Here is a 27,360-nt window from a genome sequence, read left to right on the forward strand (position 1 = left end):
TATAGTAAAAGGTAACTTCAGAGTTATATTTTTGGCTTTAAAATCTAGGAAAATATTTTGTGGTTTGATAACACTGATTAAGAGTCTTCGATACTGAAGGACCTCAGAGCACTTTGCTTATCAGTTTAAATTTGTAAAATATAAGGTGTAAATGGCCAGGTTTATTTTCTCAATATATAGGCATAAAGTCACTGCATGAGGTATTTGTTAAATGAAAGAATCATCTCTTTCTAATGTTATGTCAAACCGCCACCTTACTTTACAGATCTACCTTCTGTGTACAGTCAAAATTAAAGCCAGATGATCTCTGTGGTAGGGTGCAGGATCCACCTACTTACTATCTTTACACCCAGTGAGGGCTCTCCAGCAGCGGAGATGTGGCCAGTTCTGTTTCTGTTCTCTTTGCATGATTCAAGTAGGTCAGAACATGGGGTGCAGGAAATTAGACTCAACACTGGTAATGGAATATTGAGCCTTTCACTTCTAAACTGGTTGTTCAAAGCAGGTCAATTCAATAGTGACTAGGTCCATGGCTTATACAGGGAATGCAGTCATGTATCCAGAAAATGGCTGCATAATTAACCTTTGTCACATAAATCTGCTTGTGCTACATATATTTACAAAATGCTGCCACCGTGCACTCTCATACTTTTCCTGCTGTCTTCCTCCTTGTCTGGTTGCTTTGTGTTTTCACCAGAAGAGGGAATTCAATCCATTTCCTGTGCTGGTTCTCATGCTGCTGCCCTTCAAAGGAAGTAGTGACAGACTGTCCAAGCCTCAGATAGCTTTGCCAAATTTGCCAGCCTGCCACAACTCTCGGTGGCAGGGTGGTGGTGGTGTGAGAGATCTTCCACGGAGCTTTACAGTCTGTACAAAGTTAAAGCATGGCATGCATAAAGTGAGGCATGCAGAACTTTCTGGCTAGTTAAGACCTTGCAGGAGAGAGGACTTTATGGTCCATTGAGGAAGTAGGTGGCAGGGTACAAGGTCAGCCGGCTGTGGAAGGGGCCTCAGTATTTTTTACAGGGACATTGGGAGGCGTGCAGGAAAGCTATGGAACTCTGCTGGCAAACAGCTTCCCCAGGAACACAGCTCCTAAACTACTTAGGAGTGGGGTTCCCTTTCACAGGACTGGAGAAGGTGTGGGCTCACTGGAGCAGCAGCAGTACTAGATGGGTACGGAGAGATTTGTAGAAATGGGCACAGTGCAAAGCTTCTAAGCTGCTGGAGCAGTCTGCCCGTCCATCACCCTGGTATGGAAGAAAACAGTCTCCAAAGACAGCAGCAGCATGGGACCTCCCTCTTTCTTCCATATTCATTGGAATTAAATATGAATTTTGGAAGTTAAGCCCTGTTCATCTCATGGGGTATGAATTGTAAACCTCATTCAGTTGGATACTAAAAGCTGCTTCAACAAATACCAGAGTAGAGGGGTAACAGCCTATATACATTTTCTAATTCCCTTCACACAAGGGTAAGAGATTGTACTTGGGTTTTGCCTTGTTTTAACTGTTTGCCTTTTGCGAAAATATCAGAAAATAAAGAGCAGCAATAAAAAAAAACAATCAAACAAGTCTTCATACTCTGATACAGCCCAATGTGCTACCACTGGGGAAGCTTTGTACTGGTGGCAAATCATGGGTCCTAACTTTCTCCATATAGATGCAGCCAAAGGCACCTTGGTTAGCTTGTGCACAGCTATCATCTGCTATGGAAGCCAGTCTCTGCTTCTGAGAAAGCCTTTTCATTCTCCATAACTCACTGAGTTTTTGCAGAGAGGTGGCCAGCTCAATACAAGGAGTGCAATGGTAGCAATGAAGAGGAGGGAGTTACTGCTAGACTCTCTAAGGGCTTGGGGTTGCGGGGCAAGAGGGACTGAGGCAGCCGTGGATGCACTGGAAGCTGCAGAAGAAGAGTGTCAGTATTCTATTCTAGCATCTCTGCAATTGAGAATATTCATGAGGTCAGAAAAAATTTAGGGAAAGTTCCTCAAAGAGGTTACCTCCTTTACAAGTCTACCAACTTGTTGAATCACTGTGTTTTCTGCCTCTGGTACTGCTCAATAGGCTACAGCTATGAAGATCTTTAACAGAAGCAGTTCTCTCCTGAAGGAAAGTCAGGCCTGCCTTGCACTTAGTGCTTTCCTAAGCGTGGTTGCAACTTTGGCTTGTCATCTGCTTGAGACCTCCATCTCGAAACAGAAGATTCGGAAGCATCATTGTAGCAACTTTCTTTTTGCAGAGGCAAGGGTGAGAATGTCACAGCAGCAGAAGGCTGATGGAAAAGCATGCAACCCTGTAAATTGTTTGCAGCTGGATGCTTCTCCATCAAGCTCAGGGAGGGAACACCCCATTGGTTCTGACCTGATGAGGTGAAGGCTAGAAAATGCCAGCACAAAGTAAATGATTCACATATGGTTATACATAGGAACCAAAGTTTTGCATCTAATTTTATAACAGACGCCTAATAAATGCAACTATTTCCAGAGATACTGGGCACCCACAGCTCCTGCTGAGCTGTGCACATTCAGTACCTTTAAAGTCAGCCCACAGTTATTTAGGTGTTAAAATTTCCATTTAGGTGCTTAACTTTCAGCACCAAAGATTGTGTGTGCTAAACAAATAGTGGAGCTTAGAGAAATAGGTGAAATGTCAGATCTTTGATTGTTGATTTTACTGTAAATACTCGCAAGCTCTCATATATGTAAAAGGTCAGTGCTTCCCACTTTTGCCATGGATAAAACTGAGTCAGCATCAAACAGTGAACAAAGCAATACTTCATTTCATTTCAGAAACATCTCATGATTTTTCTTGGCTTTGAAGCAGGCAACCTTAGAGTTACTTAACTCTGTCATCTTCCAAATTAATCCATTATTCAGACACTTCACAATACTATACATGCTGTAAGAAGACAAAGCCAAGCGTTGCCAGCCTTCCTACTTACAGGGCCAAAAGTGCAAGCCAAATGTGCAGCAATCAAGACAGTAGGCAGTAATTTAGAACAGCAGTGCCTGAATGTTCATGTGCCACGAGTGTTTTGCCAGCGACAGGAAAGCACATTTTTATCTGTTGGGAAACAAGGTCTATTCTTCATGGCAGCACCTCAAGAGGATAATATGCCACTGCAATTGGGAAACATTCTTGCTTTTGAAGGGCTCAGTGGTGCCATTTAGGGGCAGTGTAGAACTGTTTCCTTTTAGAGGAAGCACTGGAAGGCATTCAGCCTTGGAAGGCATGCCTGAGGAGAAGGCCTTCTGGAGCTCCCGGGTGCACAGAGGCTGCATACCTGCTACTGAATATTTTGGGTGACGACTGCTCCTGGGTAACAGAGCTGGAGCAGTCCCTCAACTGCCCTGAGTGTAGAGACTGGGACTGGGCTTATCCATGGTTTTTATGCAGGGCATTTAAGGGATGGGCTGGAGGCTCCCTTGTACCTTTCCTCTGAACTGTGCACCTGTTTAAGGGCCAAGCTGAATTTGCCTCAGCAATTGTGTTCTTCTGTATCTATGCACTCCAATGCTACTGTGAGTTAACTTCTGACACCAAGAAAAGAGATGGTTTTAGGAAGCTGATTTTTCTACTGAAATGCAATATAAGTCCTAATCTTTTAGAGAGTATTTCAAACATGATTTGCCTATATGTGCTGAAAATACAAAAAGCCACTTTGATTTTTGTGGATGTTATTTTCTATTATGCTAAATAATATATTTTAAAATAGAAAATATTAAATTCAGTTGTCATTTAGTAAAGTACGAGACCTAGTCTTGCTGATCTTATTCAACCAAACTCCCAATGACACCAGGAACATGATATGCAAAAGCAACTCTCCAGTCTTACTTACAGAGTACCAAACAAAATCTAAGAGTCCATAAAAATCTAGAAAATAAAATTAATTTTCTGAATGTGACAAAAAAGGAGAAATAGACTAACATGGTGTTCTAAGGAGAAAGTTAAATTAAAAGACTAAAATACAGCACTTAAATGAAAAATGAAGTATTTTTACAGTAAAAAGCACATTGTTGCTCATGACCTTTGCTTTGGTTTAGAATGCTTGTACATTTCAAGCAGAATTCAAACTTGGAACGTGGATTATCTAGTATGAATAGGAAATGTGTTCAATTAGAGAAGGAAATCAATTCAATAAAAGGCTTACTAAATACATTTTTCTATTTTTAATCAAGTTCAGATTTTTGTGAATTAGCGTAAAATGAACCATGCATATACCATAAGAAAAAAACAACTAATTTTTACTAAAAATGTAAACTAACGGCAGATGACTGAATAAAATTTAAGGGCAATTTTAAAAGAAATGGACAGGCTGTTGCTTCTCCATTCTACCATTAAAAAAAGTAGTGACCAATTTAATTCCTTATATTACTTCTAAGAAACACAACAGTAACAGCGATATTAACAAAATGTTTCCAAACTGCATCAGATTAAAAAGTTTAAAAAGTCTATCAGTTTTGTACATCATTAGTGCACTGAACCTCAAAATCTATAAAAATGCACAAGACAAGTGAAAATACTTAGCTTAGCCATATCAAACAGCTCAGGTTTTACATATGATATATTAACGTCTGGGGATATTTGCAGTCCTTAATGTTTTAAAAAATAATAAATATAGAAGAATAAAATATCTATCATAAAATAAGCTGTTTTAATATCAGACAATTAAGCAGTCTTGGGGAAAACAGTATTTTTTAATACAAAAAGATTGGACTCAGTCCTCACTTTTTAATGCAACATTGCCCCCATCTGGACAAAATCATTTTTGGTGTGTAGTGTTTGGTGTTAAGTGTTGCAGCACTAACAATAAAAAGCAGCAGTTTTTCTAAAACAGAATTAAAAAAACATGACAAATAATTTTACCTATCCTTTTGTTTAATATATCTGTTTAAAAAGTTCATCTGATACATTAATGGATGAAGACTTTAAACAAATGCTTTCAGTATTTTGTACTAAAGAAATAAATGTTAGCTGCTTGGTGCACATGAAAAACCCTAGTATAATGAAGAGAGAGAGAGAGAGATTCCCCCTCATTCCCACAAAGAAATAGTGTGATGTACTAGCTCAATGGTTTTCAGCAAATTAGAATAAAAATAATTTAGTTATGGAGAATATTCTGAGGTATTTCAAATTCAATAAATTCAGAACTTTAGGCATTATGGCACGGCTTTTAATATTAAAAACCAATATTGTGTTCTTAGATCAAGGAAGGAAATATGAGACCTAAGCAATTATAGATTATCTGTGTTGTTTTAGAGGGGCTCAGACTGTATGTACCAACACTCATATCGGGTTGATAGCCTCTTACAAGAAGTAACCTAGTTTCTGCCATATTCCTCATATGTCTTGAATAATCATTATCAACTACAAGTGTCCTGAAAAGTCTCCCATGTATCTTTTCTGTGCATTTATGTAGATGCACTTAATTGCTCAAAATGGACTATTTTTTCTGTTCATTCTATTCATCCTGCTTTATCTGTCTGTTCTCTTCTTTTATACTGCCATTTCAGTGCAGAGATTGAGTGATGAGCAAAACCAGCAACTTCTGGAATGGCAGTTGGTGGGAGGACCAGTGGTTCAAACAGGGTAGAGACTTTTCATAGTGAGACTATGAAAAATAAACAAATGTGAATCTTGAATCCCCTTAAATTGCAGATTCTTAGTTATGCCAAATGGGAAGAAACAAATTGAAATTCAGTATTATAATACAAGAAGATGATGTAGTTATATACTAACACACTATACAAAGATGTTTAGACTTGCGTGGATGTTTCACCTTTTTTTCTGGAGATTAACAATACATTGCTAATAACATCAGGGAGAGAAATTTCTTTCTATGGGAGGATTTTTTTTTTCCAGAGACAATTTATATATTAATTTTGGTGCTCACTGTGCCAATATTATGCTAATGATTTAAACTAGAGATGTGACATTAACGAAAATAAATCTGAATAAAATAAAATATTTCTTGCTGTAGATTTAAATTATTCCAGTATTAAGGCTATATTTTTATGCAGTTCTTATGACGAAAACAGTTACTTGAATAAAACTTGTCTATAGCACTCAGGTTTCAGAATTTAAGTACTAAATAACTGTGATTATTTTACTGACATCATTGTGTGGACGTACTAGCTCAATGATGGCAGCAAAGGGGTGTGATGGGACAGTAGCCCTCTTCACAAAAGATATTGTAGCACTTTCTAATACTTTCATTGGAATCAGTGAACTAATAACTGAAAATATTAAAAAATGGTAAAATAAAAGCAAAAATATCACCTGAAACTCCAACATCCTCCCATTTAAACTTTTACAGTTAATTTTATTGTATAAATAATATATAGCTCCAGAGTGAATACAAGGCTAACATTTTCTCTCACAGGTCTGCTGCACTTCATAAGTAGTTCATGCCGGGCTCTCATTATTTATGACTTCATTTGAGTCCCCCTAATGAATTACATCCTTGGATTTGCTTTAGGGCTGGCTAGAATCCTTTATGTATTTCTCTTCAGTCGTCTTTTCGACGATCAGGCCCAGTCTTGCAGACTTCATGCACAGAAAACACCAACTGACTTCACTGTGAGTTAAGTGTATATAACAGATTCACAGGATTCTATTTATCAAAGTGCATGGAACTCAGATAGTGAGCATTACAAATGCATATAGGGGGAGATCATACCACTAAGAATAAAGATCACTTCTGTGTTAATAGTGTGAACTACAGGGATACATCCAAAACTTTTTAAAAGAAAATAAAGCAATTAAGTAGACTCTGATTATCTTCAGTATTCTGAAAGCAAGAATATATAAACCAATCCTAAAAATGTTATCAAATGCTTAAGGCTGCCAAAAATAGCTAACTTACTAAATGCCACATTTTCTTTGGGGCACATTTATTAACAATAAAAAGACAGAAACATGCACCTTAAAATACAGACATAAAACAGTGTCCAGCAACAGCAGCCATATTCTCTTTTTTGTGGCATCTGGGTTCAAATGTATTTTCAAGCATTTAAAAAAATTTAAATTTGGATTTCACATATGAAGTCTTTATGTTAGGATTATAGGAATCATTTCCTAATTATCAAAGGTTGCAGGAACCCTGCTGATCAATTTCAATAAATCAATGAATTTATAAAATTCCCTCATCAATCTGGCAGTAACAGTACTGGCAGTAACAGTAATCAACAAAAATATATTGTACTAAGCACCTACCTAGCAAACTGAATATAATGAACTCAAATGATTCTACTGGATACATCTCAGAGTCAAAATATAAAAGTACACATTATAGATTTAGCATCAACAAGGTTTGTCAAGCTCAAGTTACCATCTGGGACTGTTCCCATGCTACACAGTTGCAGAGCCAGATGCCTATCTACTTCCTAGGGTAGAAGGGAGAGGGGACGTTTTGAGGACAATGAAGGGGGAGAGGAGCCCAATGTGGGAAACTGACATCTTGCCTGATGCTCCCAGAAGGCAAAGCAGGAGTCAGACTCCATCCAGTTCAACTACCCTATGCTCAAGGGACAGATAGCTCCAAACCAAAAGAATGTCATTTCCCCACATTGTGACACTCCATTGCTTTACAAATGTCCCCTTGCTGCCCTCAAAGCATCCCTTCCCCCACCCCCATCCACTACACCCTAGTCTTCTTTCTATTGCCAGCCTCCCTCTCATCCCATAACTGTCCTGTGGCTCCGTGTCCCACATGGCAGCATTGGTAGGACTGGGTCAGAAGACACCAGAGAACTGGAACTGTGTCACCCTTGTACAGAGTGGTGCGTTCTCAGTCTTTCTAGCCCAAACGTCTCCCCTCTTTAACTTGAAACATAGTTACAGCATGGCTCCAGGAACAGTCGTTATCGTATGACAAAATAAATGCTGCAATACTTTGGCATAATGTAGCAAATTTCAGCCTTAAACTCATTTTCTATCCATGCTGTTGTGGGTTTAGGATGACTGAAGAAAATCAGCGTTTTGGCTTTACTTGACTTATGTTATTGGAGCGGGCTGCATTTGTAATACATTGATTTGATAATATTTTCAGGTATAAAGGTTTTGTTTAAATGCAATTTCAAATCAAACTACTGCATGTAGGCTTGTGATCAACACGTGTAGTGAGCATGCTGATTCATTTGCATGACATTTTTGACTGCATGAATAATATATATTTGCTTTATGAAAACAGCTTTTTTGTGGACCATATTGATTTACTTGTTCACTATGTGGATGTTAATTTAAAACATATTAACTTGTATATGGAGCACTGGTTTATGTTAATAGTGATATTTATAGTTAATTAAATGTACTGGGTTATAAATGAATTGAGCATTGGTCTATAAAGTACATAGATTCTCCTAATACGGTGCATTGATTTTTGTGTATGACACCTCATATGCTTTGTGCTAGGCTGCTACAGTGCCTGAGAGGTTTGATACACCTAAAAACATAGGCCTCACTATTAGAGATTGAGGAATCCTTTTTACAGTCCATCAGAGGGTAGCTGGCCCTCTGAAGGAGTCAGGGGCCCAGCCTACCTCTGACTGGCTTCAAAAGAGGTAATGAGGCAACTCAGGTTCACTTGGGATTAGTTAACTCACTGAGTAACTGGAATGCAGCTAAGGTACCTGATCATGATAAAAAGATAAGGGCCTCAGTTAGACAAGGGCTCCCCGAGGAGAAAAGAAAATCCAGAGGAGGGGAGCTCTCAGGGAACATGAACTAGGCAAAAGCGCTCCAGGCACAGAGGCATAGTAGGGGAACAAGTAGGGGAAAGCCTGCAGAGCCCTCCAGGCAACGGAGAAGCTTGAGGCCTTACAGCAGCAGGAGGTGGTGCTGGAATCTAGAGACTTTAGGGGACTTTCAAGTTTTATCTAGGCTCTGAGGCAAAAGCCTTTGAACCAACATACAAGTGTTCCTTTCAGAAGGCTTTATTAAAGGGAGATATACTGCTGTAAAGCAGAGTGTTTGGCTTCTCCTTGACCAGGCTCTTTAAGAAACCTCATTGAGGGGGAAAACTGAGGCAGACCACAGAAGTGCAATACTCGGCCATAGGAGAGTGCTCACTAGGTGCCTCTACTACATGGCCCTTGTCTTGCATGGAGATCTTCTAGCACAGACCCTGCATACTGATGGATTCTGATGCATTATTGGAGGTCTGCATCAATTCTGCATTGATTTCTTACAGAACCCACAAACACATTAAAGGTAGACGAATTTTCATAACTTGGTATTGTAAATCAGGAGATTCTAAATTGGCAACATTTTGGAAAGGAAGAGTACAAAGAAGAGTAACAGGAATTTTCTGAGGAAAAAAGTTACACCACAAATAACTTTGCATGTGATTTCCTTAGAGGTAATACTGATGATGTAACAGATTTAAGAAACGGAGCAGGCACTTAATGATTTCTTCAAAATTCAGGTTTTTCAGTATCCAGATGGTTTACGGACTTGCATGTTTATTGCAATGTACTGTTTAATATGTAATATTTATAACATATGCAGAATTCCACTTGAATCAACTGAAAAAAACTGGGGAAAAAAGTATAAAATTCAATTGAAGAATATTTCATAGAAATCATTGTATTCCTACCAAAGTCTTCCTTCAGATCCTGTATGATTAATTTAACACGTTATGTATCAATATGCTGGCAGGAGCAGAAATAACCTTTCACTACCTCTGCCTTCATCTAACCAGGCAGAGAGATCTAATTTTTTTTCTTAACCTTATGTGTTGTACTGTAGGATTCCCAATCTTTTCCAACAGAGGGCTCCCAGCAGCCATTACAAAATGTATGGGGAGTCAAATATCAGAACTTATAGGTATGTTAAAATACAAATATTTACGTGTAACAATACATATAGGATTTTCATAATTGGATTTCTAGCATTTTCAGTGTGCCAGCCCAAAACAAAATTAGAGCTGTTGCTAAATCGGTTGCTCATTAACACCTAAACAAATGAGTATTTCAAGATGAAAACTTAAAAATTTGATAGAATATCCAGAGAAGAACAGTGAAGTTTCCTGTTGCTAAATAAGCTGCACTGTGCTACAGCAAGGTAGCTCAAGATTTTAAAAAGTGCTGCCTACAAAACTGCTTTAGAGAGAGTTTAAAAATACTTCTACACAATTTTGTTAAATTTCATACCGTGATTATGAAAGAGATCAGATTTCTATGCTAGTGTTCTGTTAGTTCTTTTCCGCATTACAAATAGATTAAACAGAACCGAGATAACAAAAGTACAGCATGCCAGCACTAGGGATTGAAATCCTCTAGTCACGTAGCAGGTACAACATGAGCAGCAATAGAGCAAGACCACAGTCACTGGACCAGCAGTAAGTCTCAATCCTCCTTTGGGCTTTGTTTGGACTATGAAAAATGGTTAACATTTACTAGGAAAACCTGATATAAATTTGACCTTTTTCCTACTTGTAGCTAGATTTTGGTAGTCAAGTTGCAGCCCAGCCTTCTGTCTACGTGACAACACGACTAGTTAAAATTGAGCTAAAGATGCTACCCTACATCTACATTAAGAAAAAGGCTGATTTGAAGCCAGGCTTAGCTAGCATATAGTAGCTAAACCCAGCCTAAACTCAACCAACTTTACCTAGTCAAGACAAAGACTTAGCAGAATCACTCTGGTGAGAGGATAATTGAAGATCCATGCTAATCCTTGTTCTCTTTGTTGAGACTGCTAGAAAGGATGCCAACTGTGATATGGGGTAACATTCACAAAAGTGCCTAAATCTCACTTTAAAAAGTGACAGGCACTTAGGATCCTAAGTTTCACTGAAAGTCAGTAGCACTGAAGCTCATAAATCCCTTAGACACTTTTGAAAATCTCCCCTTGGACTTTTGTTCACTAGGAAGCTGATCCAAAGTCCACTGAAGTGTATGGAAGTCTTTCCACAGATTTCAATGGACTTTTACATCAGGCCCTAGGAAGGTCTTTTTGCAGTCCAGCACACAGCCACAGATGACGGTCAAGGCTTTAGGTCATAAATAAGTGGACTGTATTCATAACATTGGCCTAAGAAGTCACCTAATAACATTTCCCCCACTCTTTAAAAACACTTTTGGTTAAATTATAAATCCATGACATCATAATACATTATGGAAACGCTTCTTGTTCCCTCAGTAACCACTTTATGGATTCCCTGAAAGCTGAACGCTGACATTTGGAAAATCTTGATATAACTCATTAGCCACTATTGTATCATGTTCATATATCTTACTTAATCCTATTAGCCACTATGATATGATAAACTTCTTATAGTATACTATATACTCTAATACAAAATGGTGACAAACCACAACAATAAAGCAGTAATAAATGGTGACAAACCAGAATAATAGAGTAGAACATTGGATGGCTTTCAGTAAACTATTCACACCAAACAAGAATAACAGACAACATACTACTATACAAAATTTTAAAACGTTTAATAAAGACATTACCTACCTAGTTCAATCTGCTGCATCTGCAGAAGCACCTGTGTCATTAGCCAGAGGCATATTTGTGTGTCTATGATTCAACTAGTAGCAGCCGTGTTAGTCTGTATTCACAAAAAGAAAAGGAGTACTTGTGGCACCTTAGAGACTAACCAATTTATTTGAGCATAAGCTTACATTCCCCCCCAGACGCTCTTGTTAAACCCTGGATTTGTGCTGGAAGTGGCCCACCTTGATTATCATGCACATTGTAAGGAGAGTGGTCACTTTAGATAAGCTATTACCAGCAGGAGAGTGGGTTTGTGCGTGTGGGGGGGGGGGGGGTTGTGAGAAAACCTGGATTTGTGCTGGAAATGGCCCAACTTGATTATCATACACACTGTAAAGAGAGTGGTCACTTTGGATGGGCTATTACCAGCAGGAGAGTGAGTTTATGTGTGTGTGTGGGGGTGGGGGGGCGCAGAGGGTGAGAAAACCTGGATTTGTGCTGGAAATGGCCCAACTTGATTATCATACACATTGTAAGGAGAGTGATCACTTTAGATAAGCTATTACCAGCAGGAGTATTTTTTTCACGCTTTGTGTGTATAGAAAGATCTTCTACACTTTCCACAGTATGCATCCGATGAAGTGAGCTGTAGCTCACGAAAGCTTATGCTCAAATAAATTGGTTAGTCTCTAAGGTGCCACAAGTACTCCTTTTCTTTTTGTGAATACAGACTAACATGGCTGTTACTCTGAAACTTGTTTAACTAGCAACCACAAACAATAATAGATGTGGACCTGAACTAAAGGACCCAGATTCAAGCACCTCCTTTGAAGTTACAAATACAAACCTGGATCTAGATTTTGCAGTTGGCCTTTATCTCTATAATGCACTCAATCAAAACCCTGGACCGAATTACCCATGAAACTAAGTATTTGAAATCTGGGTCCTTCCTTCTCACCCCACCCCCCATTGGAGACACAGGTGCCCAGAACCTCCGAAGAGAAAAAAACAAACGGGTCAAGTTTGGCTCCCAAAAAGCCATGTCACCCAAAGTTGTACACCACTTTTAAAAATGTGGACCCTAATCCTTAGGTGGCCATCTTTTTACCGCTCAAATTAAGACTAAAGGAACTCAAATACAAAGCTGAGACTGTTTCTTTTTAAAGCTGCCTAAGAAACACTAAACAATCCTTTAACTTACCACAAGTCTCCATCTTCAATTGTCTTGTCATTTGGGGCTCCAGCATGTCCATAGTGCAAAACAGAGGAGTTGTTGCCACTGACATGGAAAAATAAAATACACAGAATTAACATACGAAACAATTAAAAACACAAGGAGAAAGAAAACCATAAAGTGTAAAATAGTTTTCTTAAAAATACCACCAGGATATTTTAAGGCCCAATATCATGCAACCTGCTGAGGCTGACATAGAACTGGCTCCAGAAACAGTGTCATAACCGCCTGCTTTGTATCCCCTTTGACTGAGCACAGAAGATATTGGCATAGCTGAAAATCTAGGTTTTAGAATGTAAGTCTTTTGTGGGAGGGAACATATTGTGTGGTGCAGCCCCATGTATGCTACAGTAGTATATATGTAACAACAGAAAAGTAATTTTCATCTAATATCCATCTACTTCCTTCGAGAATGTCCTTAATTTTTAAAATAAGAAGTTCCCCTGTTCAAGGTTAAATGTTACAGTGGTATAAAACTGAATCTTCACTTAAGATCTGGGATGTTTAATAACTCCCTAAGAGTTACTGGGGCAGGGAAAAATTCTGTGCAAGTGAGCTGTTCCAACTTACCTCTAGCATGGTTAGGTATGAGCCCTACATCCCAGATTGTTAGGGGAATATTGCCACAGTGTAAGACGTCAGCCACGATACAAAGCATAACAACTGACATATTTACTTTTTTGTGGAGTAAAAAGAGAAAGACAGCTTTTCATTGTAAAAAATACATTTTTTATTCTTATTAACCAGACTAAGTAAACTGCTGAATCACAGGGGAAGCAAGAAGTCTCCAGAGAAGTACAGGCACTTGTTCCACATTTCTGAAAACTCCATGATCCATCCAGTGACCTATTTTTGGCCACGGTGCCTTCTTTTGTCTAGTCTACTCTTATTCCTCTAGGTCTGTCAAATATCAAGTTAAAAGATAGGAGAGATCTCTAACTCTACTGATTTTCATTTTGCTATTCTCAGATAGGTGCTCTCTCATTTTTTACTTCACGGAGGCTAAAAGAATTGTTTTATAGCCAAAAATACATGTGTCAGAACAGATATACTGGTAGCATCTGTGTCACCTCTCAACTTCAGCTGTCAATATGCGACTAACCTTTTATCAAAACCTTGCTGGTTCAATTAGGATTCTCTCAATTCCGGTCAAAGGGTGGCTTAGTGTCTTGGATGTAATTCATCCTAGGCTTAACTCCAGTGAATTCAATGGAGTCACATCATGGATAAAAGTATCCCTCTAAAATATTTTTGAGGCCAGATTTTTTAGAGCTGTACACATGCAGTTAGAGAAATGAAAATACTTATGCATTATTTGCAGAGAGCTTTTACAGTCAATGCATATTTAGTAGTTGTGCACAGAAATGGCCAGTTGTCTAACTGATCACTTGTCCATGAAATTAACATAACTGTGTGTACATTCATAGCAACTGCATGTACAAATTCTGCATGCATGCAGTTTAAAGGTCTAGGCCCTGTTTAAAAACTTCTTTTCATTGCTAAGGATTTTCGTATTATAAGTACCAAAATCTGAGTGTTGTGGGATTGATTTATGAGGAAAGGAACTGTCAAACATTAAAAACATTACAAGGTTACAATGTCAAGCACTCAAAAGTTAAGAAATGCCAGAATTAAAATTGCCGTGCAACTTTAATTTGGCCCCCTTCTGCACATACATGGTACAGTCTTTACTTACATGATCGTCCGCTATTTTTTCTCCACAGGACCCCTGCCTCATTCAGTACAAAGAAGTGTTGGTGCTCACTTCATAAGCAGCTATTCAATATTTTGTTTCATCTCATTGTTCAATGTGTGGCCATAAGCCTTATTTACTGCATATTAATCAAAGCCTGCTCTGAATACAGAATTAATAATTGCTTCATGGGCTTTTCTATGGTGAATGTCACTATAGCATTTGAGTTCTTTACAACTATTAATTTATTTTCACAACAGCTCTGTGAAATGAAAGGGTGATATTATCTCCATTCCACAAATGCAGAACTGAGGCATAGAGAAATTTAAGGTTAGAAGTATCCACTACTGTTAGGTGCCCAATTTGACACATCTAGTACCTGATTTTTCAGAGTTCTTAGCATTATACAGTATTTTATATGTTCAAGGACAGCTCCATTGAATTCAATTGTAGCTGTGAGTACTCAGCACTTCTGCAAATCAGACCCCAGGGTTTCAAATCAGGCATTCAGAAAATGAGGAACACATGCAAAAAGGGACAATGTGCAAAAAGTTTGGTTTCAGTGACTTGACTAGCATTACATACGAACTCTGTGTCAGAAGCAGAGAATCAAATTCTTCAGGGCAGCATTCAACTGCCTTAACCAGGAGACTGTCCTTTATCTTCCTGCAATCTCCTACCTCATTCACTTCATACCTTCCAACTGTAACAAATTAATTCCTCTGCCTTTCCCTACCATACGACTACCAGTTCCAGTCTCCTCCCTTGGATCCTGATCTCAATACCAGTCTCCTTTTCCAATCAATCCCAGTCTCCTGGCTCAGTCAGTTCCAGGCCCTTCTAGCCCCCACCTCCTGTCCTAGTTGTGAGTGTCTCCCCCACTCTGGCTCCTGTCTCAATCTACTCTCCCCATTCCATGGTCCACCTCTTGTCCCCTCTAAATTTGAATCAGGCAACTTCCTTCTTCATACTGCCTGGGTATCAGCAGGGGGGTAATTGAGAACGCAGGAGAGAATCTCCTTGCCTTCCATTCTGACTCCAGCACAGCTTGGAGCTGCAATGGCAGAGAAGGTCCCACTCAGTTCCAAGCTGCAGCAAGCTCAGTGTGGATGGAATCTTCGGAGTTTTCAGCCACAAATTTCTAGCTAGTCTCTACTGGGCATGTGCAAACAGTGATTTTTCCTCAAAGGTTTACAACTTGACCAAGTCTGGGCAGATTTTCATGGGAACAGTAAAAGGCACATCCTTGACACAAAGACCACACTTCTCTGCCATATTTCAAGTCCCTGCTGCAAAGCATGGAGACACATATTTTTCCTAAGCCTTATTCTCAGACACTACTGAACCATCCTGTCTGGATTTTTTCAAAAACAGTTTGGCCAGAGACAGACATCAACCTGCCAAGTTTGGCAAAGTTATAAGCAACTGAAAACACAGTCTTATAATGGAAAGAGTTGGACAGCCTTAACAGTAGACAGTGCTACCAGCCCCACTTTCAATTACTTGGCCAAATGATGAGGAGACGGTCGAAGAAGAAAATAGCTGTACACATTTATATGAAGGTTGTAAATGCCAAGAAGAATTGTGTAGGTTGATCTAAGATGGTGTAACCAAAAATTAAAAAAATTTAAAGAACATACTGGGTCAAATAACAGCAAAAGTTCCTGATGATCTCAAACAGACTATGGAATCCTTTCCCAAGACAAGTGTTGGGAGTTCTAATTTTTAGAGGCCTGGTCCTGCACTTGTTACATTGGCAAAACTCCCATTGAAATGGGAGATTGAGAGACGAAGGTTAGTAGGATTAATCCCTAAGATTTTATGATTCTATTCATTCTTGGTGAGTGTGGATAATTATGGGAATAAATAAAAGTGAGAAAAACATTAAATGTATATCTTCTACTATAAAGAGCCCTACAGCTGGTTAATTTCTCGTGTATGCATGGGTTGTAATGTTATCATGCAGACATGCATGAAAACAAGCCCTACAACACAGTTTGTCATTATTTTAGCTGTGTTATTTCAATAATATAATTTAAAAATATTTTTACAAAAAGCGAGGACAAAACAAGATATAAATATTGTATGAGCAGTTTTAAAAATATATATTTAACATGGCGCCTCAGGGCTTGATTCTGACATAATGTATCTGTAGATATTTTCATATAACCATGTGATGGGATCTGCTTTGAGGATCGTGCACCTATGCAAATTGATTCTCCTAATTTATTTTACATGATAATATAAATTTATAATTTTATTATAATATATAAAATGTAAAACAGTCTCCAAAAATACATGTACTGAAAAACTACGGAGACTATGGAAACGTGTACTATGCAGAATGTTTTCAGCAACAGGTATTCCAAATCCAATGATGCTGGATTTCAGGTTATGGTTTAATTGTAGAGGTTTATAGTAAAAATCACTCCTTTATTAATGAGCACTAATTGCTATACTTTAAACCCTCTCTTTAATTTAAATGCATAGGAGCAAATATAATTTTCCTTCAACTGGAAGGACATTTCTGAGGGCTTGTCTACACAGACAATTAGTTTGCACCAAGTTGGCGTGTTAATCTACCCACACTAGTCTTCCGGGATTTCCTTTTCATTCAGCCCATGACCCACTGTCTTCTACTGCTTCTGTCAAGAGAGACAAGACACATGGCCTTCTCAGAAGTTATCAAGATCAGTGTTCCATGAACCAGAGAGGAAAAACTGCTGTATGAGTGAAGTCATAGAAGCCTGTCCATCTGGGACCTACAGACATCACCTCCAGGAAAGTAACACCAGCCCATAGGGAGAAGTTCTAATATTTTGCCGGAAGTCAGCTCAAATATAAGGCTGCAGCTATACTTTTAGGCTGACTTCAAAGCAACTTTAAAAAATAAAGTCTGGATTTTAAATCAGATTGGTCTATGATTTGCTAGTATTAGTCACTGGTGGTATACACAATCCTTAATTTAGAAACAATTACTTTGCTTCCAGAGAGCAAAGGTGTTAAAATGGTACATGACAAATCTATATTTAAGCATCCTAAAACTTAGAGGTGCTGAGCACCTGTCACTCTACTGACTTAGTATGATGTTCAAAAGCTCTGAAAATCATGACATATATTTAAAATATTTAGACACCTTAATAGGGATCTAGATGCCTATCTTAGGCATCCAAATTTAAAAGTTTTGCCAGAGGATGTTTTGCCTCTATTTTAATTCCTTTAACAATTTTTCCAAATTGTTACTAATCTGAAGAATTGGAAAAGACCAGATAACTTGGTAAATTCATGTCACTGAGAGAATACAAACTGCAGGAGTCAGAAAAGTTCAGAACATACTGTCAGTCAGAAAGGACCATGAAAAGAGAAATGAGCAAAGGAAGAGAAGTGGAGTGTAATAGCAGCAATTAAAAAAGAGTATAACAACAGCAGAAATTAAAAGGGGAAAACTATAGCAACAGACAATTTGAAACGAACAATTAGCAGTATATCAGGAAAACCTGAATTAAAATTAAGATACCATAAACTACAACAGCAAGCTACTTCCTCTGTGATATAGAGAGAATAATTTTAATCCAAAAGGGAGAATTAAGCAGCTTCTCTACACTTCTAGATCTGAGAGAGGCTGGAATTTATTATAATTTTTTATTATAATTAAAAGAAAGGAGCAGAGAGAGTTATTAACTCTACCAACCTGACTCAAGAGGATTTATAAAGGTCCACAGATATAAAGAGCCGTTTTACTTACCTATTCTTATATAACTAGAATCATTTGATGTGGGGAGCTAAGATAACCAATGGAGGAAACTAGTACCTGAGAAACACCCATGTCTGAGGTAACAGCTGCCAAATAGCTGCTGATCATACCTGTGAAGTAAGAGACTAGTGCTCTTGTAGCTGCACCTTGGTCAATCTTTCTGGTCTCTCAGAATGTATTCCTAAGGTGTTCGACCTCCAGCCCTACTCATCTCAGGATGGAATCTCATGATTCCTCTACTCCTAGCTCAGGATCTGGGTACTTTGCCCTGTGTATACCATTGCTTAGTACTTTCCAGTAATATTGGAAGAAATGTATACAATAAAAGTATATAGTATTTTGGATATCCTACAGAAGTTTCCAAGTTCAGGTGCAAGATTGCAGAGCTGTGATTCTCTAATGCTGCCTTTTCATTCTTGCAATATCTGATGCTTTTACTAAAATGCTCAATATATCATTTCAATGTATGTTTGTAAATTTCTTATGACATTATTTTGAGCAACTGTTATAAAGCAAGGTAAGGTAGACAAGGTAATATCTTTTACTGGACCAACTTCTGTGGGTGAAAGAGATAAGCCTTTGAGATAGAGGTCTTCTTCAGGTCCTGTGTTTGTAGCTCGAAACCTTGTCTCATTCACCAGCAGAAGTTGGTCTAAAAAAATATATTGCTTCACCCGTCTTGTCTCTAATATCCTGGGATCAACACAGCTACAAGGATACCTTTCTTTATTTGCAATGTTAATTTTAAAAAGCATATGTGGCTGTGAGGTGGTTGCTTTAATCTTTGACAGAGTGACACCGTGGTCTGAAAGGACTGGGCCTAGGAGGAAGGAGCTCATAAGTAACAGTTCTGGCCGATTCACTGTGTGTCACTGGGCAAGTCACTTAACCTCTCAGTTTTCTCCGATGTAAAAATGGCTACATATTTATCTCCCGGGGTACTGAAAAGGATAATATTTACACAGTGCTTTGAAGTAGGCAAAGTGCTCTGTAAGTGTCAGGTATATCTGAATATACACACATCTGAATGAATATACACACACACACACTTACTTACCAATAACTGTAACGGGATCGGCAACCACCTTGCATGGGTGCCCCCTTTTCTCTGGCTGATCTACCTGTAATCATGGTCTTTTTTCAGGGCAGCACCAGCCTCTCACAGACAGCCCCCCTTTGGTTGGTTGGGTGTGATCCTGCTTTCAGTTTTAGTTCTTATATCGGGGTGGCACCCACCTCTCACGAGCACCCCTCCGGCTGATAGTTCTCTTGGTGCATCTTCAGCGACTCAGCCCTCCGGCCGAGCTGCAGACACTGTCCCTCCTTCCAGGGTATACAGTCCAGAGTTCTGATCATAGCCCTGGTATGGGGCCGTAGCTCTTAGGCTTCTTCCCAGAGGCACTGCCTTCTTCAACCACCCAGCCAGGGCCTATGTCAGTACCCACAGTTGGTGGTGTTTCAGCATGCCTCCCTGGGCTCAGTCTTCAACCAGACCAGCGGGGCCCACCTCAGTACCTCTGATCAGGCCAGGTTCTGTGCTCAGTCCCTCTGGGCTTCAGCCTGCCCGCACTGGCCTTCCTCCTGCTGCTCTTCCTGCCAGCCAGGCACCTGGTCTTCAGCAGCCTTCCCTGGGCTTCAGTCCTGTCTGCAGTGAGCTCTCCACAGTGAGCTGTCTGTGTTATTGCTGCTCTTTCAGCCACCCAGTCTCCACTCCTGGAGCTCCACACTGCAACTGAAGTTCTCTGGTCTGCTGCTTGTCTTATATAGGGACCTTCTGGCCCCAAACTGGTTGCTCCATCAGCCCCTCTGATTGGCCACTCTTCTGCAGCCACTCTAGGCTGCCTGGAGGACTTCTCTCTGCTCTATTCTCAGGCAGGCTGATGCAGGGCCAGGAGGCCTCCAGTAGGGGGCCTACAGACCTAGTCCATCCTGCCACAATAACCAAATAGTGGTATTCTTATTTAATTGCATTTATGCACATCTACACTTAACGTTACTTTTGAAGTGATATAGTCTTGGTTGAAATTACCTGAAGACCTTCAAGGTGCAATCTGATACCCAAGTGTGTGTGTTCAGCCATAATAATAGTTAGTAATAAAGTTTATTGATTTTTTAAAGGTGACTAATCTGTATGTAAAGATGTAAACTAAAATATTGATGTAAACTAAAATAAAAGATGTAAACTCCTATTCAGTTACCTACAAAACATTGAAATCTTGGTACTGTCTTTGACATGTTGATTTACCATCTTGAGATGAACGGCAACAATTTTGAAAGCTTACACTAAAAATTCATGCAAAGTTATAGATTTCTGTACTGAATTGCAGCACTGATTGCTCTTGATTTCTTTTTCTTTTGTGATTTGTTTAATAAAAACTCATTTAGTTACTAGCACTCAGAACTTTCAGGTACCTCTATTTCTTCAGAAAAGAAAGAGGTAATTTGAGAAAGCGAGGGGGAAAAAAGCATGAATGAATTAGTGAAGTCATTTCTGTTTTGAAAATCCTGTCAGAATTTAGTAGATATTAACTGACTATGTATGCATAATTTTTATTTAACTGAACAGCAAACTTGTGTTTATTTCAAAACACTATTTCTCTATAGAAATTAGAACAGGGCTTGTATCTCACAGAACAGATTCAGTTATATATGTATTCTTTAGTGTTTAGAGCTACAAAACTTGAAGCTTCTGGACTCAGCACTAATAGAATAACAGGCTTTAATACACAGCTCCAATAGTTTGATTTTTGTACAATCCAATTATCCCAAAGAGTCATCTTCACAAGCTGTTTATTTGTTGTATATCTTAAAGGTCTATTTTGTAACAAGTTTGGGGTTCCTAATATATGAGAAAGCATGCTTATTATCACCTTCTACTGTTAAAAGTCTAATGTTAATTTAATTCATAAAGAGGATCCCCCTCCCCTGTGTGTGCCCCACCCTCACTCTGCCTCTTCCTGTCCCCACTCCTCTCCCTCCCCCACAGCGCCTCCTGCCCACCACTGAACAGCTGATCAGTGGTGGGCAGAAGGTGCTGGGGGTGGGGTGGGAGAGAAGCTGATTGACAGGGCCTGCCAGTGGGTGCTGAGCACCCAATTTTTTTTTTCCGTGGGTGCTCCAGCTCCAGAACACCTACGGAGTCAGCACCTATGTTCTGACATATACATGGTGTTCACCAGCCTGAAAATCCACACATGGGGATCACTTTGGCCAGTTTCAGTAGCAGACCATCCTTCCAGATTGTTGTAAGCTGCTGACAGATCGATGACAGGTATCAGTCTTGAATTTTCATTAGAATTCAGCCTCAATATTTGTAGTGAGAGCCAGGACCTGGTTCTGCTACCAGAAGTAGCAGCTTCTGTGCTGTCAAAAACCAGCTTCCTCCTTGGATCGGCTGGTGTCCACAGTGGGCCCAGTTTGGTTCAGAATCATATGCTCCATCACCTTGTAGTTGATGCACAAGACGGATATTGGTCTATAATTAGAAGGTGATCTGTAGGTTTTCCAGGCTCTAAGGGTGCAATGACCTTGGCTTCTCTCCACACACAAGGGATTTCATTGTTCTTCAGGATGTTGGTGAAAAGCTGCACCATCCATTTCCATGTAAGTGGACCCAGGACATATGAACTCAGGATAGATACCATCTTTTCCCAATTTTGTGGCTGCAATGGTGGCATCGATCTTCTTACTTGTGTCCAGACCACTGGGACGATGGAGTGGACGTGGACAACACCTGCCGAAGTTGATGCTGGACTTGTCTTCGATACTGTTTGTTCATAGGCTGTTTTGTTGTCCACTAAATTTTAGCAGTGGTGGCACTGTCTTTCACCTGCAGGCTAGTGACATATGTGGGATTTGCAGCCCCCAGGTGTGTCAGCAGATGCCAGGTGCATCTGCTCGAGTGTGTGAAGTTTAGACCTTCTACACATTCATGCCACCATTTCCCCCTTACTGCATCCAGTGACGCCAGGAGGGCTTTTCCAGTTTCTGTGTCTCTACATTTGTCATATTTGTGGAGGAGCTTTTGGTTCTCTGAAGTTCAGCCTGGAATGTATGATGACCTGTGTCCCAGGGGCGTGTTCTTCTTTGTAATGGAGATTAGGAGTGCAGTAAAACAGTCAAACATCTTTGGTGCGGGGGGAGTGCAGGAGATTGTGTCCTAGTGAAAATGGCACAGTCTACTCTTTTGATGTTCCAGCGCTGCGCCGATTTTGAGTAGACAACTGGGATTTGAATGCCAATATGGGTCAGTATTGGTCTATGTTGGCTGTTTGGGAAGTTATCAAGGATGATCCATGATGTGGGTATTGGTGTGCCTGAATCGTCTTTAGGCACACCAATAAGATCATAAGATCAGGGCAGTATTCTCTGCCCCATCTTGCAGAATGGAAAGTGATGCGCTGTTTTGCATCAAAAAGGAGGAACATATCATTTGCTTGCTGCATAGCCCCATTGTATGTGGTGACTGTTAAAGTCGTGCACAAATACAGCAGGATCCTATGCATTCAGTCGAGCTGGTTGAGGCCACTGTGCACCAGTTGGTTTATATACATGAACGATGGTTAGCTTGTCGATGCACATGGAAATTGTAGTTGTTTCTTTTGAGTGCTATAGGAAGTAGAACCATATATTAAGTTGATCTCCTGCTTTATGTAAATTGCCAACCAATATTTTGGATGGTAATTGCTGGCTAGGAATGTATAGCCATTGATTTTGTATTTATGGACTTTTTCTTAATTTGCGACATGGATCCCCTGGAAGACAAGGCCATCGATGTTGGTCATTTTCAGTATTTTTTCCCGGTAGTCACACTACGACTGAGAGAGGCCTTCAACAGGTAGATCTTTTCTGCAAGTTCGATCTGCCTAGTATGTTGTCCCTGAAAAAATTGCCTTATTTTGTTGCTCTTTTCACCAGGAAGATGATAACTTTTACACGGTCCATCCTATTAAGTGGGAAACCGCGACTAAGGTCATCAGACCAGTGACTGAAAATCAACTGTTGACCTCCCAGGAAAACGGCAAGAACTCTCAAGTTAAATGAGAATAAAGGGCAAGTTTTCAAACAAATTAGGTGCACAATTCAGTATCAAAACTGCATATGCAATTATATAATTTTACACGCAAAGAGAGTAAATACATTTACAAAAAAGCAACTGAGCATTTTCTGCAAATGGCAGAAAAAAACAGCGATCCTAAAAGTGCCCTTTGTCATTTTTGCCCACAAGCAATATTGAATGCAACAGCAACTTTATGAACCTAAGTTTAGTTTACTTTACAGTATAAAGGCTATTTTATACTATTTGATACAGCAACCCTTTCACTGTAATCAGTGGGAGATCTATTGTGGACTGAAGGTACCATATGGCTCTAATTTTGAAAATCTGCCCATGGATCACAATTAAAAATGCACCTAAATCCTCTTCACAGAATGAGTTTTACATCTCTGTAGTAAAATATTTACCATTTTGTCTTCTAGTTCTACATATTAAAAATTTATGTTTATAGAATTACAAATGATATTTTAGCAATATTAACAAAACTGTAATTTCAACAGCAGATGTTCAGCAAGCAAAGAGAGCTGGAGCAAAATTTCCTTAAAAGATTTGTTTATGTGCAGTGTATAATAAATTTAGAGACCAGGAATTTTGAAAATGATATGAAATCCTCTTTTTTTTAAAGAAAGAATGTTTCAAAGAAAGTACCTTTTTTTAGCTACAAAGAGAAGATATTAAGTCTTTCTTCATATGCTGTTTCGTTAAAAAAAACCTATTGCCCCAGAGACGTGAGCATAAACATGATACTGGCAATATCGGTAATCATATAATCTCCCGAGTGCAGCAGAATCTGTAACCTATCTGGTTTACACAGTGCTAGCCATCTCCCCATTGTTTTCTCAGTAACAAAACTTTAAAGCTCACTTTGCTTGTATCCAGACATATATGGTAAAAATAATTTTACATACTTCCAATGGGATCTTGATAATAAATATTACAGAAGTACACAAAAAGATCTTACCTGCCACAGATACAAGTGTAAGAAGTATGGCGCATGCCACCACGAGTATAGCAATAATGCTGAAACAGGCTGCAAATAAAAAAAAAAAGCAGTAATTAATAATTTATTCAGAAACAACACAAAGCAAGCAAGAAAGCAAGCAAGACTGCACTGAAGTGAGACTTGTGTGTGCAAGTCTCCCTACTACCTGACAAACATCGCCCTGAATTTCTGCTCAATTTAACACTCAAATTAACCTACATTCTCTCAACTCAGCCAGTTTGTGTATTTTTCATGATGTACCTGTCATCAAGCCTGGTATGAAACTTTGCAACAGAAAAATACTGAAACTGCAGCGAAGCACGTTTAATTTCTGAAGAATGGTAAATTGCTCTCCTTAGTAACTCAGCACAGAAAAACAACTTTGGAATACACTGGTTTATCTGACCTTAGAACCAACTAGCTAATAAATAGTTAAAGAATCAAAGGCTGAAAACAATTGTTAAACTGCCTGGGTCTGAGATTACAGAGTTGAATAAAATACCTCCTGTTGCATGTCTGAAGCACCAACTACAAATACAATCCACATTTGTTGCAAACCTCCACCTTAATATTTTCCAGAAAGGAAATGCAACTTCCCAGATAGGCTGGCTCTCTCCACCAACAGGAGCCTACCTAAACAAAGATAAAGGAGTCTTTTCTGGAGTGGAATGAGGGGTCCCACTGGGAAAGATGATCCAAGGCTAGCCCAAGCCTTTTCGAAATTTCAGAGTTTCAGGTTTGCACACCACTGAATTGGCTTTGACACCTACAGATGGTCCCTGCTATTGCAGGTTGATGCAAACTCGCAGTGTGTGTGGGAACCTGCATGACAGCTGCCCATGCTGTACCTGTTCTCTAGATAAAAAGACTTAATTGTCCCACAATCCGGCACATTTTACTAGTTACACAATCCACAGTAAGCTTAACAGGAAAAAAAGCGTGTGCTGTATTACACACTGAAAACATGAAACTACTTATTTTCACTTAAATACTGCAAAAAGAAAAGGAGTACTTGTGGCACCTTAGAGACTAACCAATTTATTTGAGCATAAGCTTTCGTGAGCTACACTTACAGCTAAGTGAGCTGTAGCTCACGAAAGCTCATGCTCAAATAAATTGGTTAGTCTCTAAGGTGCCACAAGTACTCCTTTTCTTTTTGCGAATACAGACTAACACGGCTGTTACTCTGAAACCTGTTAAATACCTGAGTTATCTTACCTTAACTTATACCTTAAATACGCTTAAATACCTCAGTTATCTTACCATTCAAATGTGAGCAACAAAATAAAGATCTGGATCTCAACACCAAGACTAGATGGTGGTAAATAAGAGCCAGATAAGGAAATATTACAAAAATGCTTGCTTTATATATATAAAATAATGCATTCTGGAAGTTTATTCTCTTTGCAGCACTGTCCTCCTGGGGGAGCTATTTAGCCTTGAAAGCACAACAGCATTTTCATCTTCACAAATATTGCACTGTAAAAGTCCTTTGCACATGAGGGCAGACGCGCCCAGAGCACAATCACTACAGGATTAGGTGCTATAAGAGTTAAGCACATATCACGGACCCTTTTATTCTTTGTGAAATATGCTCTAATTACAATCCAATTCCCTTTAATATTGAATGGATTCAGAAAACTCATTTGTTGTAATACCAAAATCATTTCATTAACACAGGGTGATACTGGTGCCATTCAAACTTCAGAGATGTTATGATTTTGTCCTTTTGTAATAGCAGTCCACAGAACACAATGTTCATTCTTTGAAGGACATTAAGAGTATTACTTAAACAACCATAGAGTCAAAATATATTTCAAAAACTTCCCAAAGGGATAATTAATTGAAAAGATATACACCAAACCTCCCAAATTAAGGAAATGAACACAAAGGAAATGAAATGAAAGGAAATGAAAATAGAATTATATCTCTAAGGACTAAATCCTGACTTTTCAGGGAGATGGATTTTATATGATTTTTCCTCATCTTTAATTACAATGATTTTACTAGTTTTGGATTACTCTGGAAATTTAGAAGTGTGCAAAGAGAAAGTCAGAGAAGAGGATAGCAGTACAGGAGTCTGGGGGACACTCTGAAATTAAGAGATGGGATAACAAGCGCTCCACTAACTTTTGCAACTGGATGCTATCAATCTTCCATTTAGCAGTCACACACATTCTGTTTCCACTATCACTTCACTTTATGGATCTCTGTTTCTTTCCATTTGCAAATTCTAGATTTCTGTCTCCATAACACATTTGCATATAGAAGTCTATTATTACAGGCATCGTGAACATGCCCCCAAGCATTTTGTCAAGCATCTTATATTTGTATGTATGTATAATAATGCTGTATTTAAGTAGCTTTCAGTGTTTTTTATAAACCCCTACATAGTATTTAAGTGACTGAGTAAAATATTTCCTAGTCTCAGAAGCTTTCAGTAACCTTCTAAAGTGCTTTAAAAATGAAATAATGAAAGCTGTAAACTTCCTTCTATCTTTGGTGATATAAAGATAGCAGGGCTTATTTTTCAATATGACAAATGACCACATATTCATAAAGCTGGAACTTATATGAAACTTCATGCAGTAATGTAATTGTTACCTTTTGCAGCATTCCCAGATCAGCAATTAAAGGTAGTAAAATAAGTTAAGAGATGCTGCATATAATCTACCTTTTGTCTGAACTTCCCATTTTCTTTTTCCAAAAATGGTTACATTGGTTGTTTCACATGTTATGGATTTATTTTGAAAAAGAAAAATTAAAAAGGCGTTGTTAATGCGATTGAGCCAGGGATAGTATATCTTTACTGGGTAATGTGTTTTCCCACTAGAGACCAGAGTAAAATTATTCACATTATTGTATCGTTACTTTCTCAGTCAAGTGATTCATTATAAATTATGTGCTAACGTGGTTGCTATCAAAAAAGTCAACATTTGCCAATGGTGTGGCACCTGAATTTCCAGAGTTATTTCTTATTGCAAGTACAAGATATAACTGTAGTATTTCAGATACCACTGCTGGCAAATGCTGGCTTTTTCAAGTTAACAACCGTGTCCAGCATCTTAAAAGTGGCCTATATCACTCTGGGTGAAATCCCGGCTCCATTACAGTCAATGGGAGTTTGAGCCAAGATTTCACGCTGTTTGTTGTAGTTTCTGTAAGAATTTTGCATTGAACAATGCAGCTTATAG

The 27,360-nt window shown here is 38.9% G+C and overlaps 1 protein-coding gene across 1 annotated transcript in view; it reads right to left on the bottom strand.

The window, feature by feature from the left end:
* PEPD (peptidase D) overlaps positions 1–27,360 on the bottom strand; it is a 221,362-nt gene that overhangs the window by 66,562 nt on the left and 127,440 nt on the right. Inside the window, exons 10-11 of the mRNA XM_084645129.1 lie at positions 24,146–24,214; positions 12,649–12,726 (exon numbers count right to left, since the gene is read on the bottom strand). Of these exons, the coding sequence (XP_084501255.1) occupies positions 12,649–12,726; positions 24,146–24,214 (147 nt within the window). The remainder of the gene's footprint in view (positions 1–12,648; positions 12,727–24,145; positions 24,215–27,360) is intronic.

This window comes from Lepidochelys olivacea (genome assembly GCF_965140295.1).
Source record: "Lepidochelys olivacea isolate rLepOli2 genome assembly, chromosome: 12".
In the NCBI taxonomy this organism is placed as follows: Eukaryota; Metazoa; Chordata; order Testudines; family Cheloniidae; genus Lepidochelys; species Lepidochelys olivacea.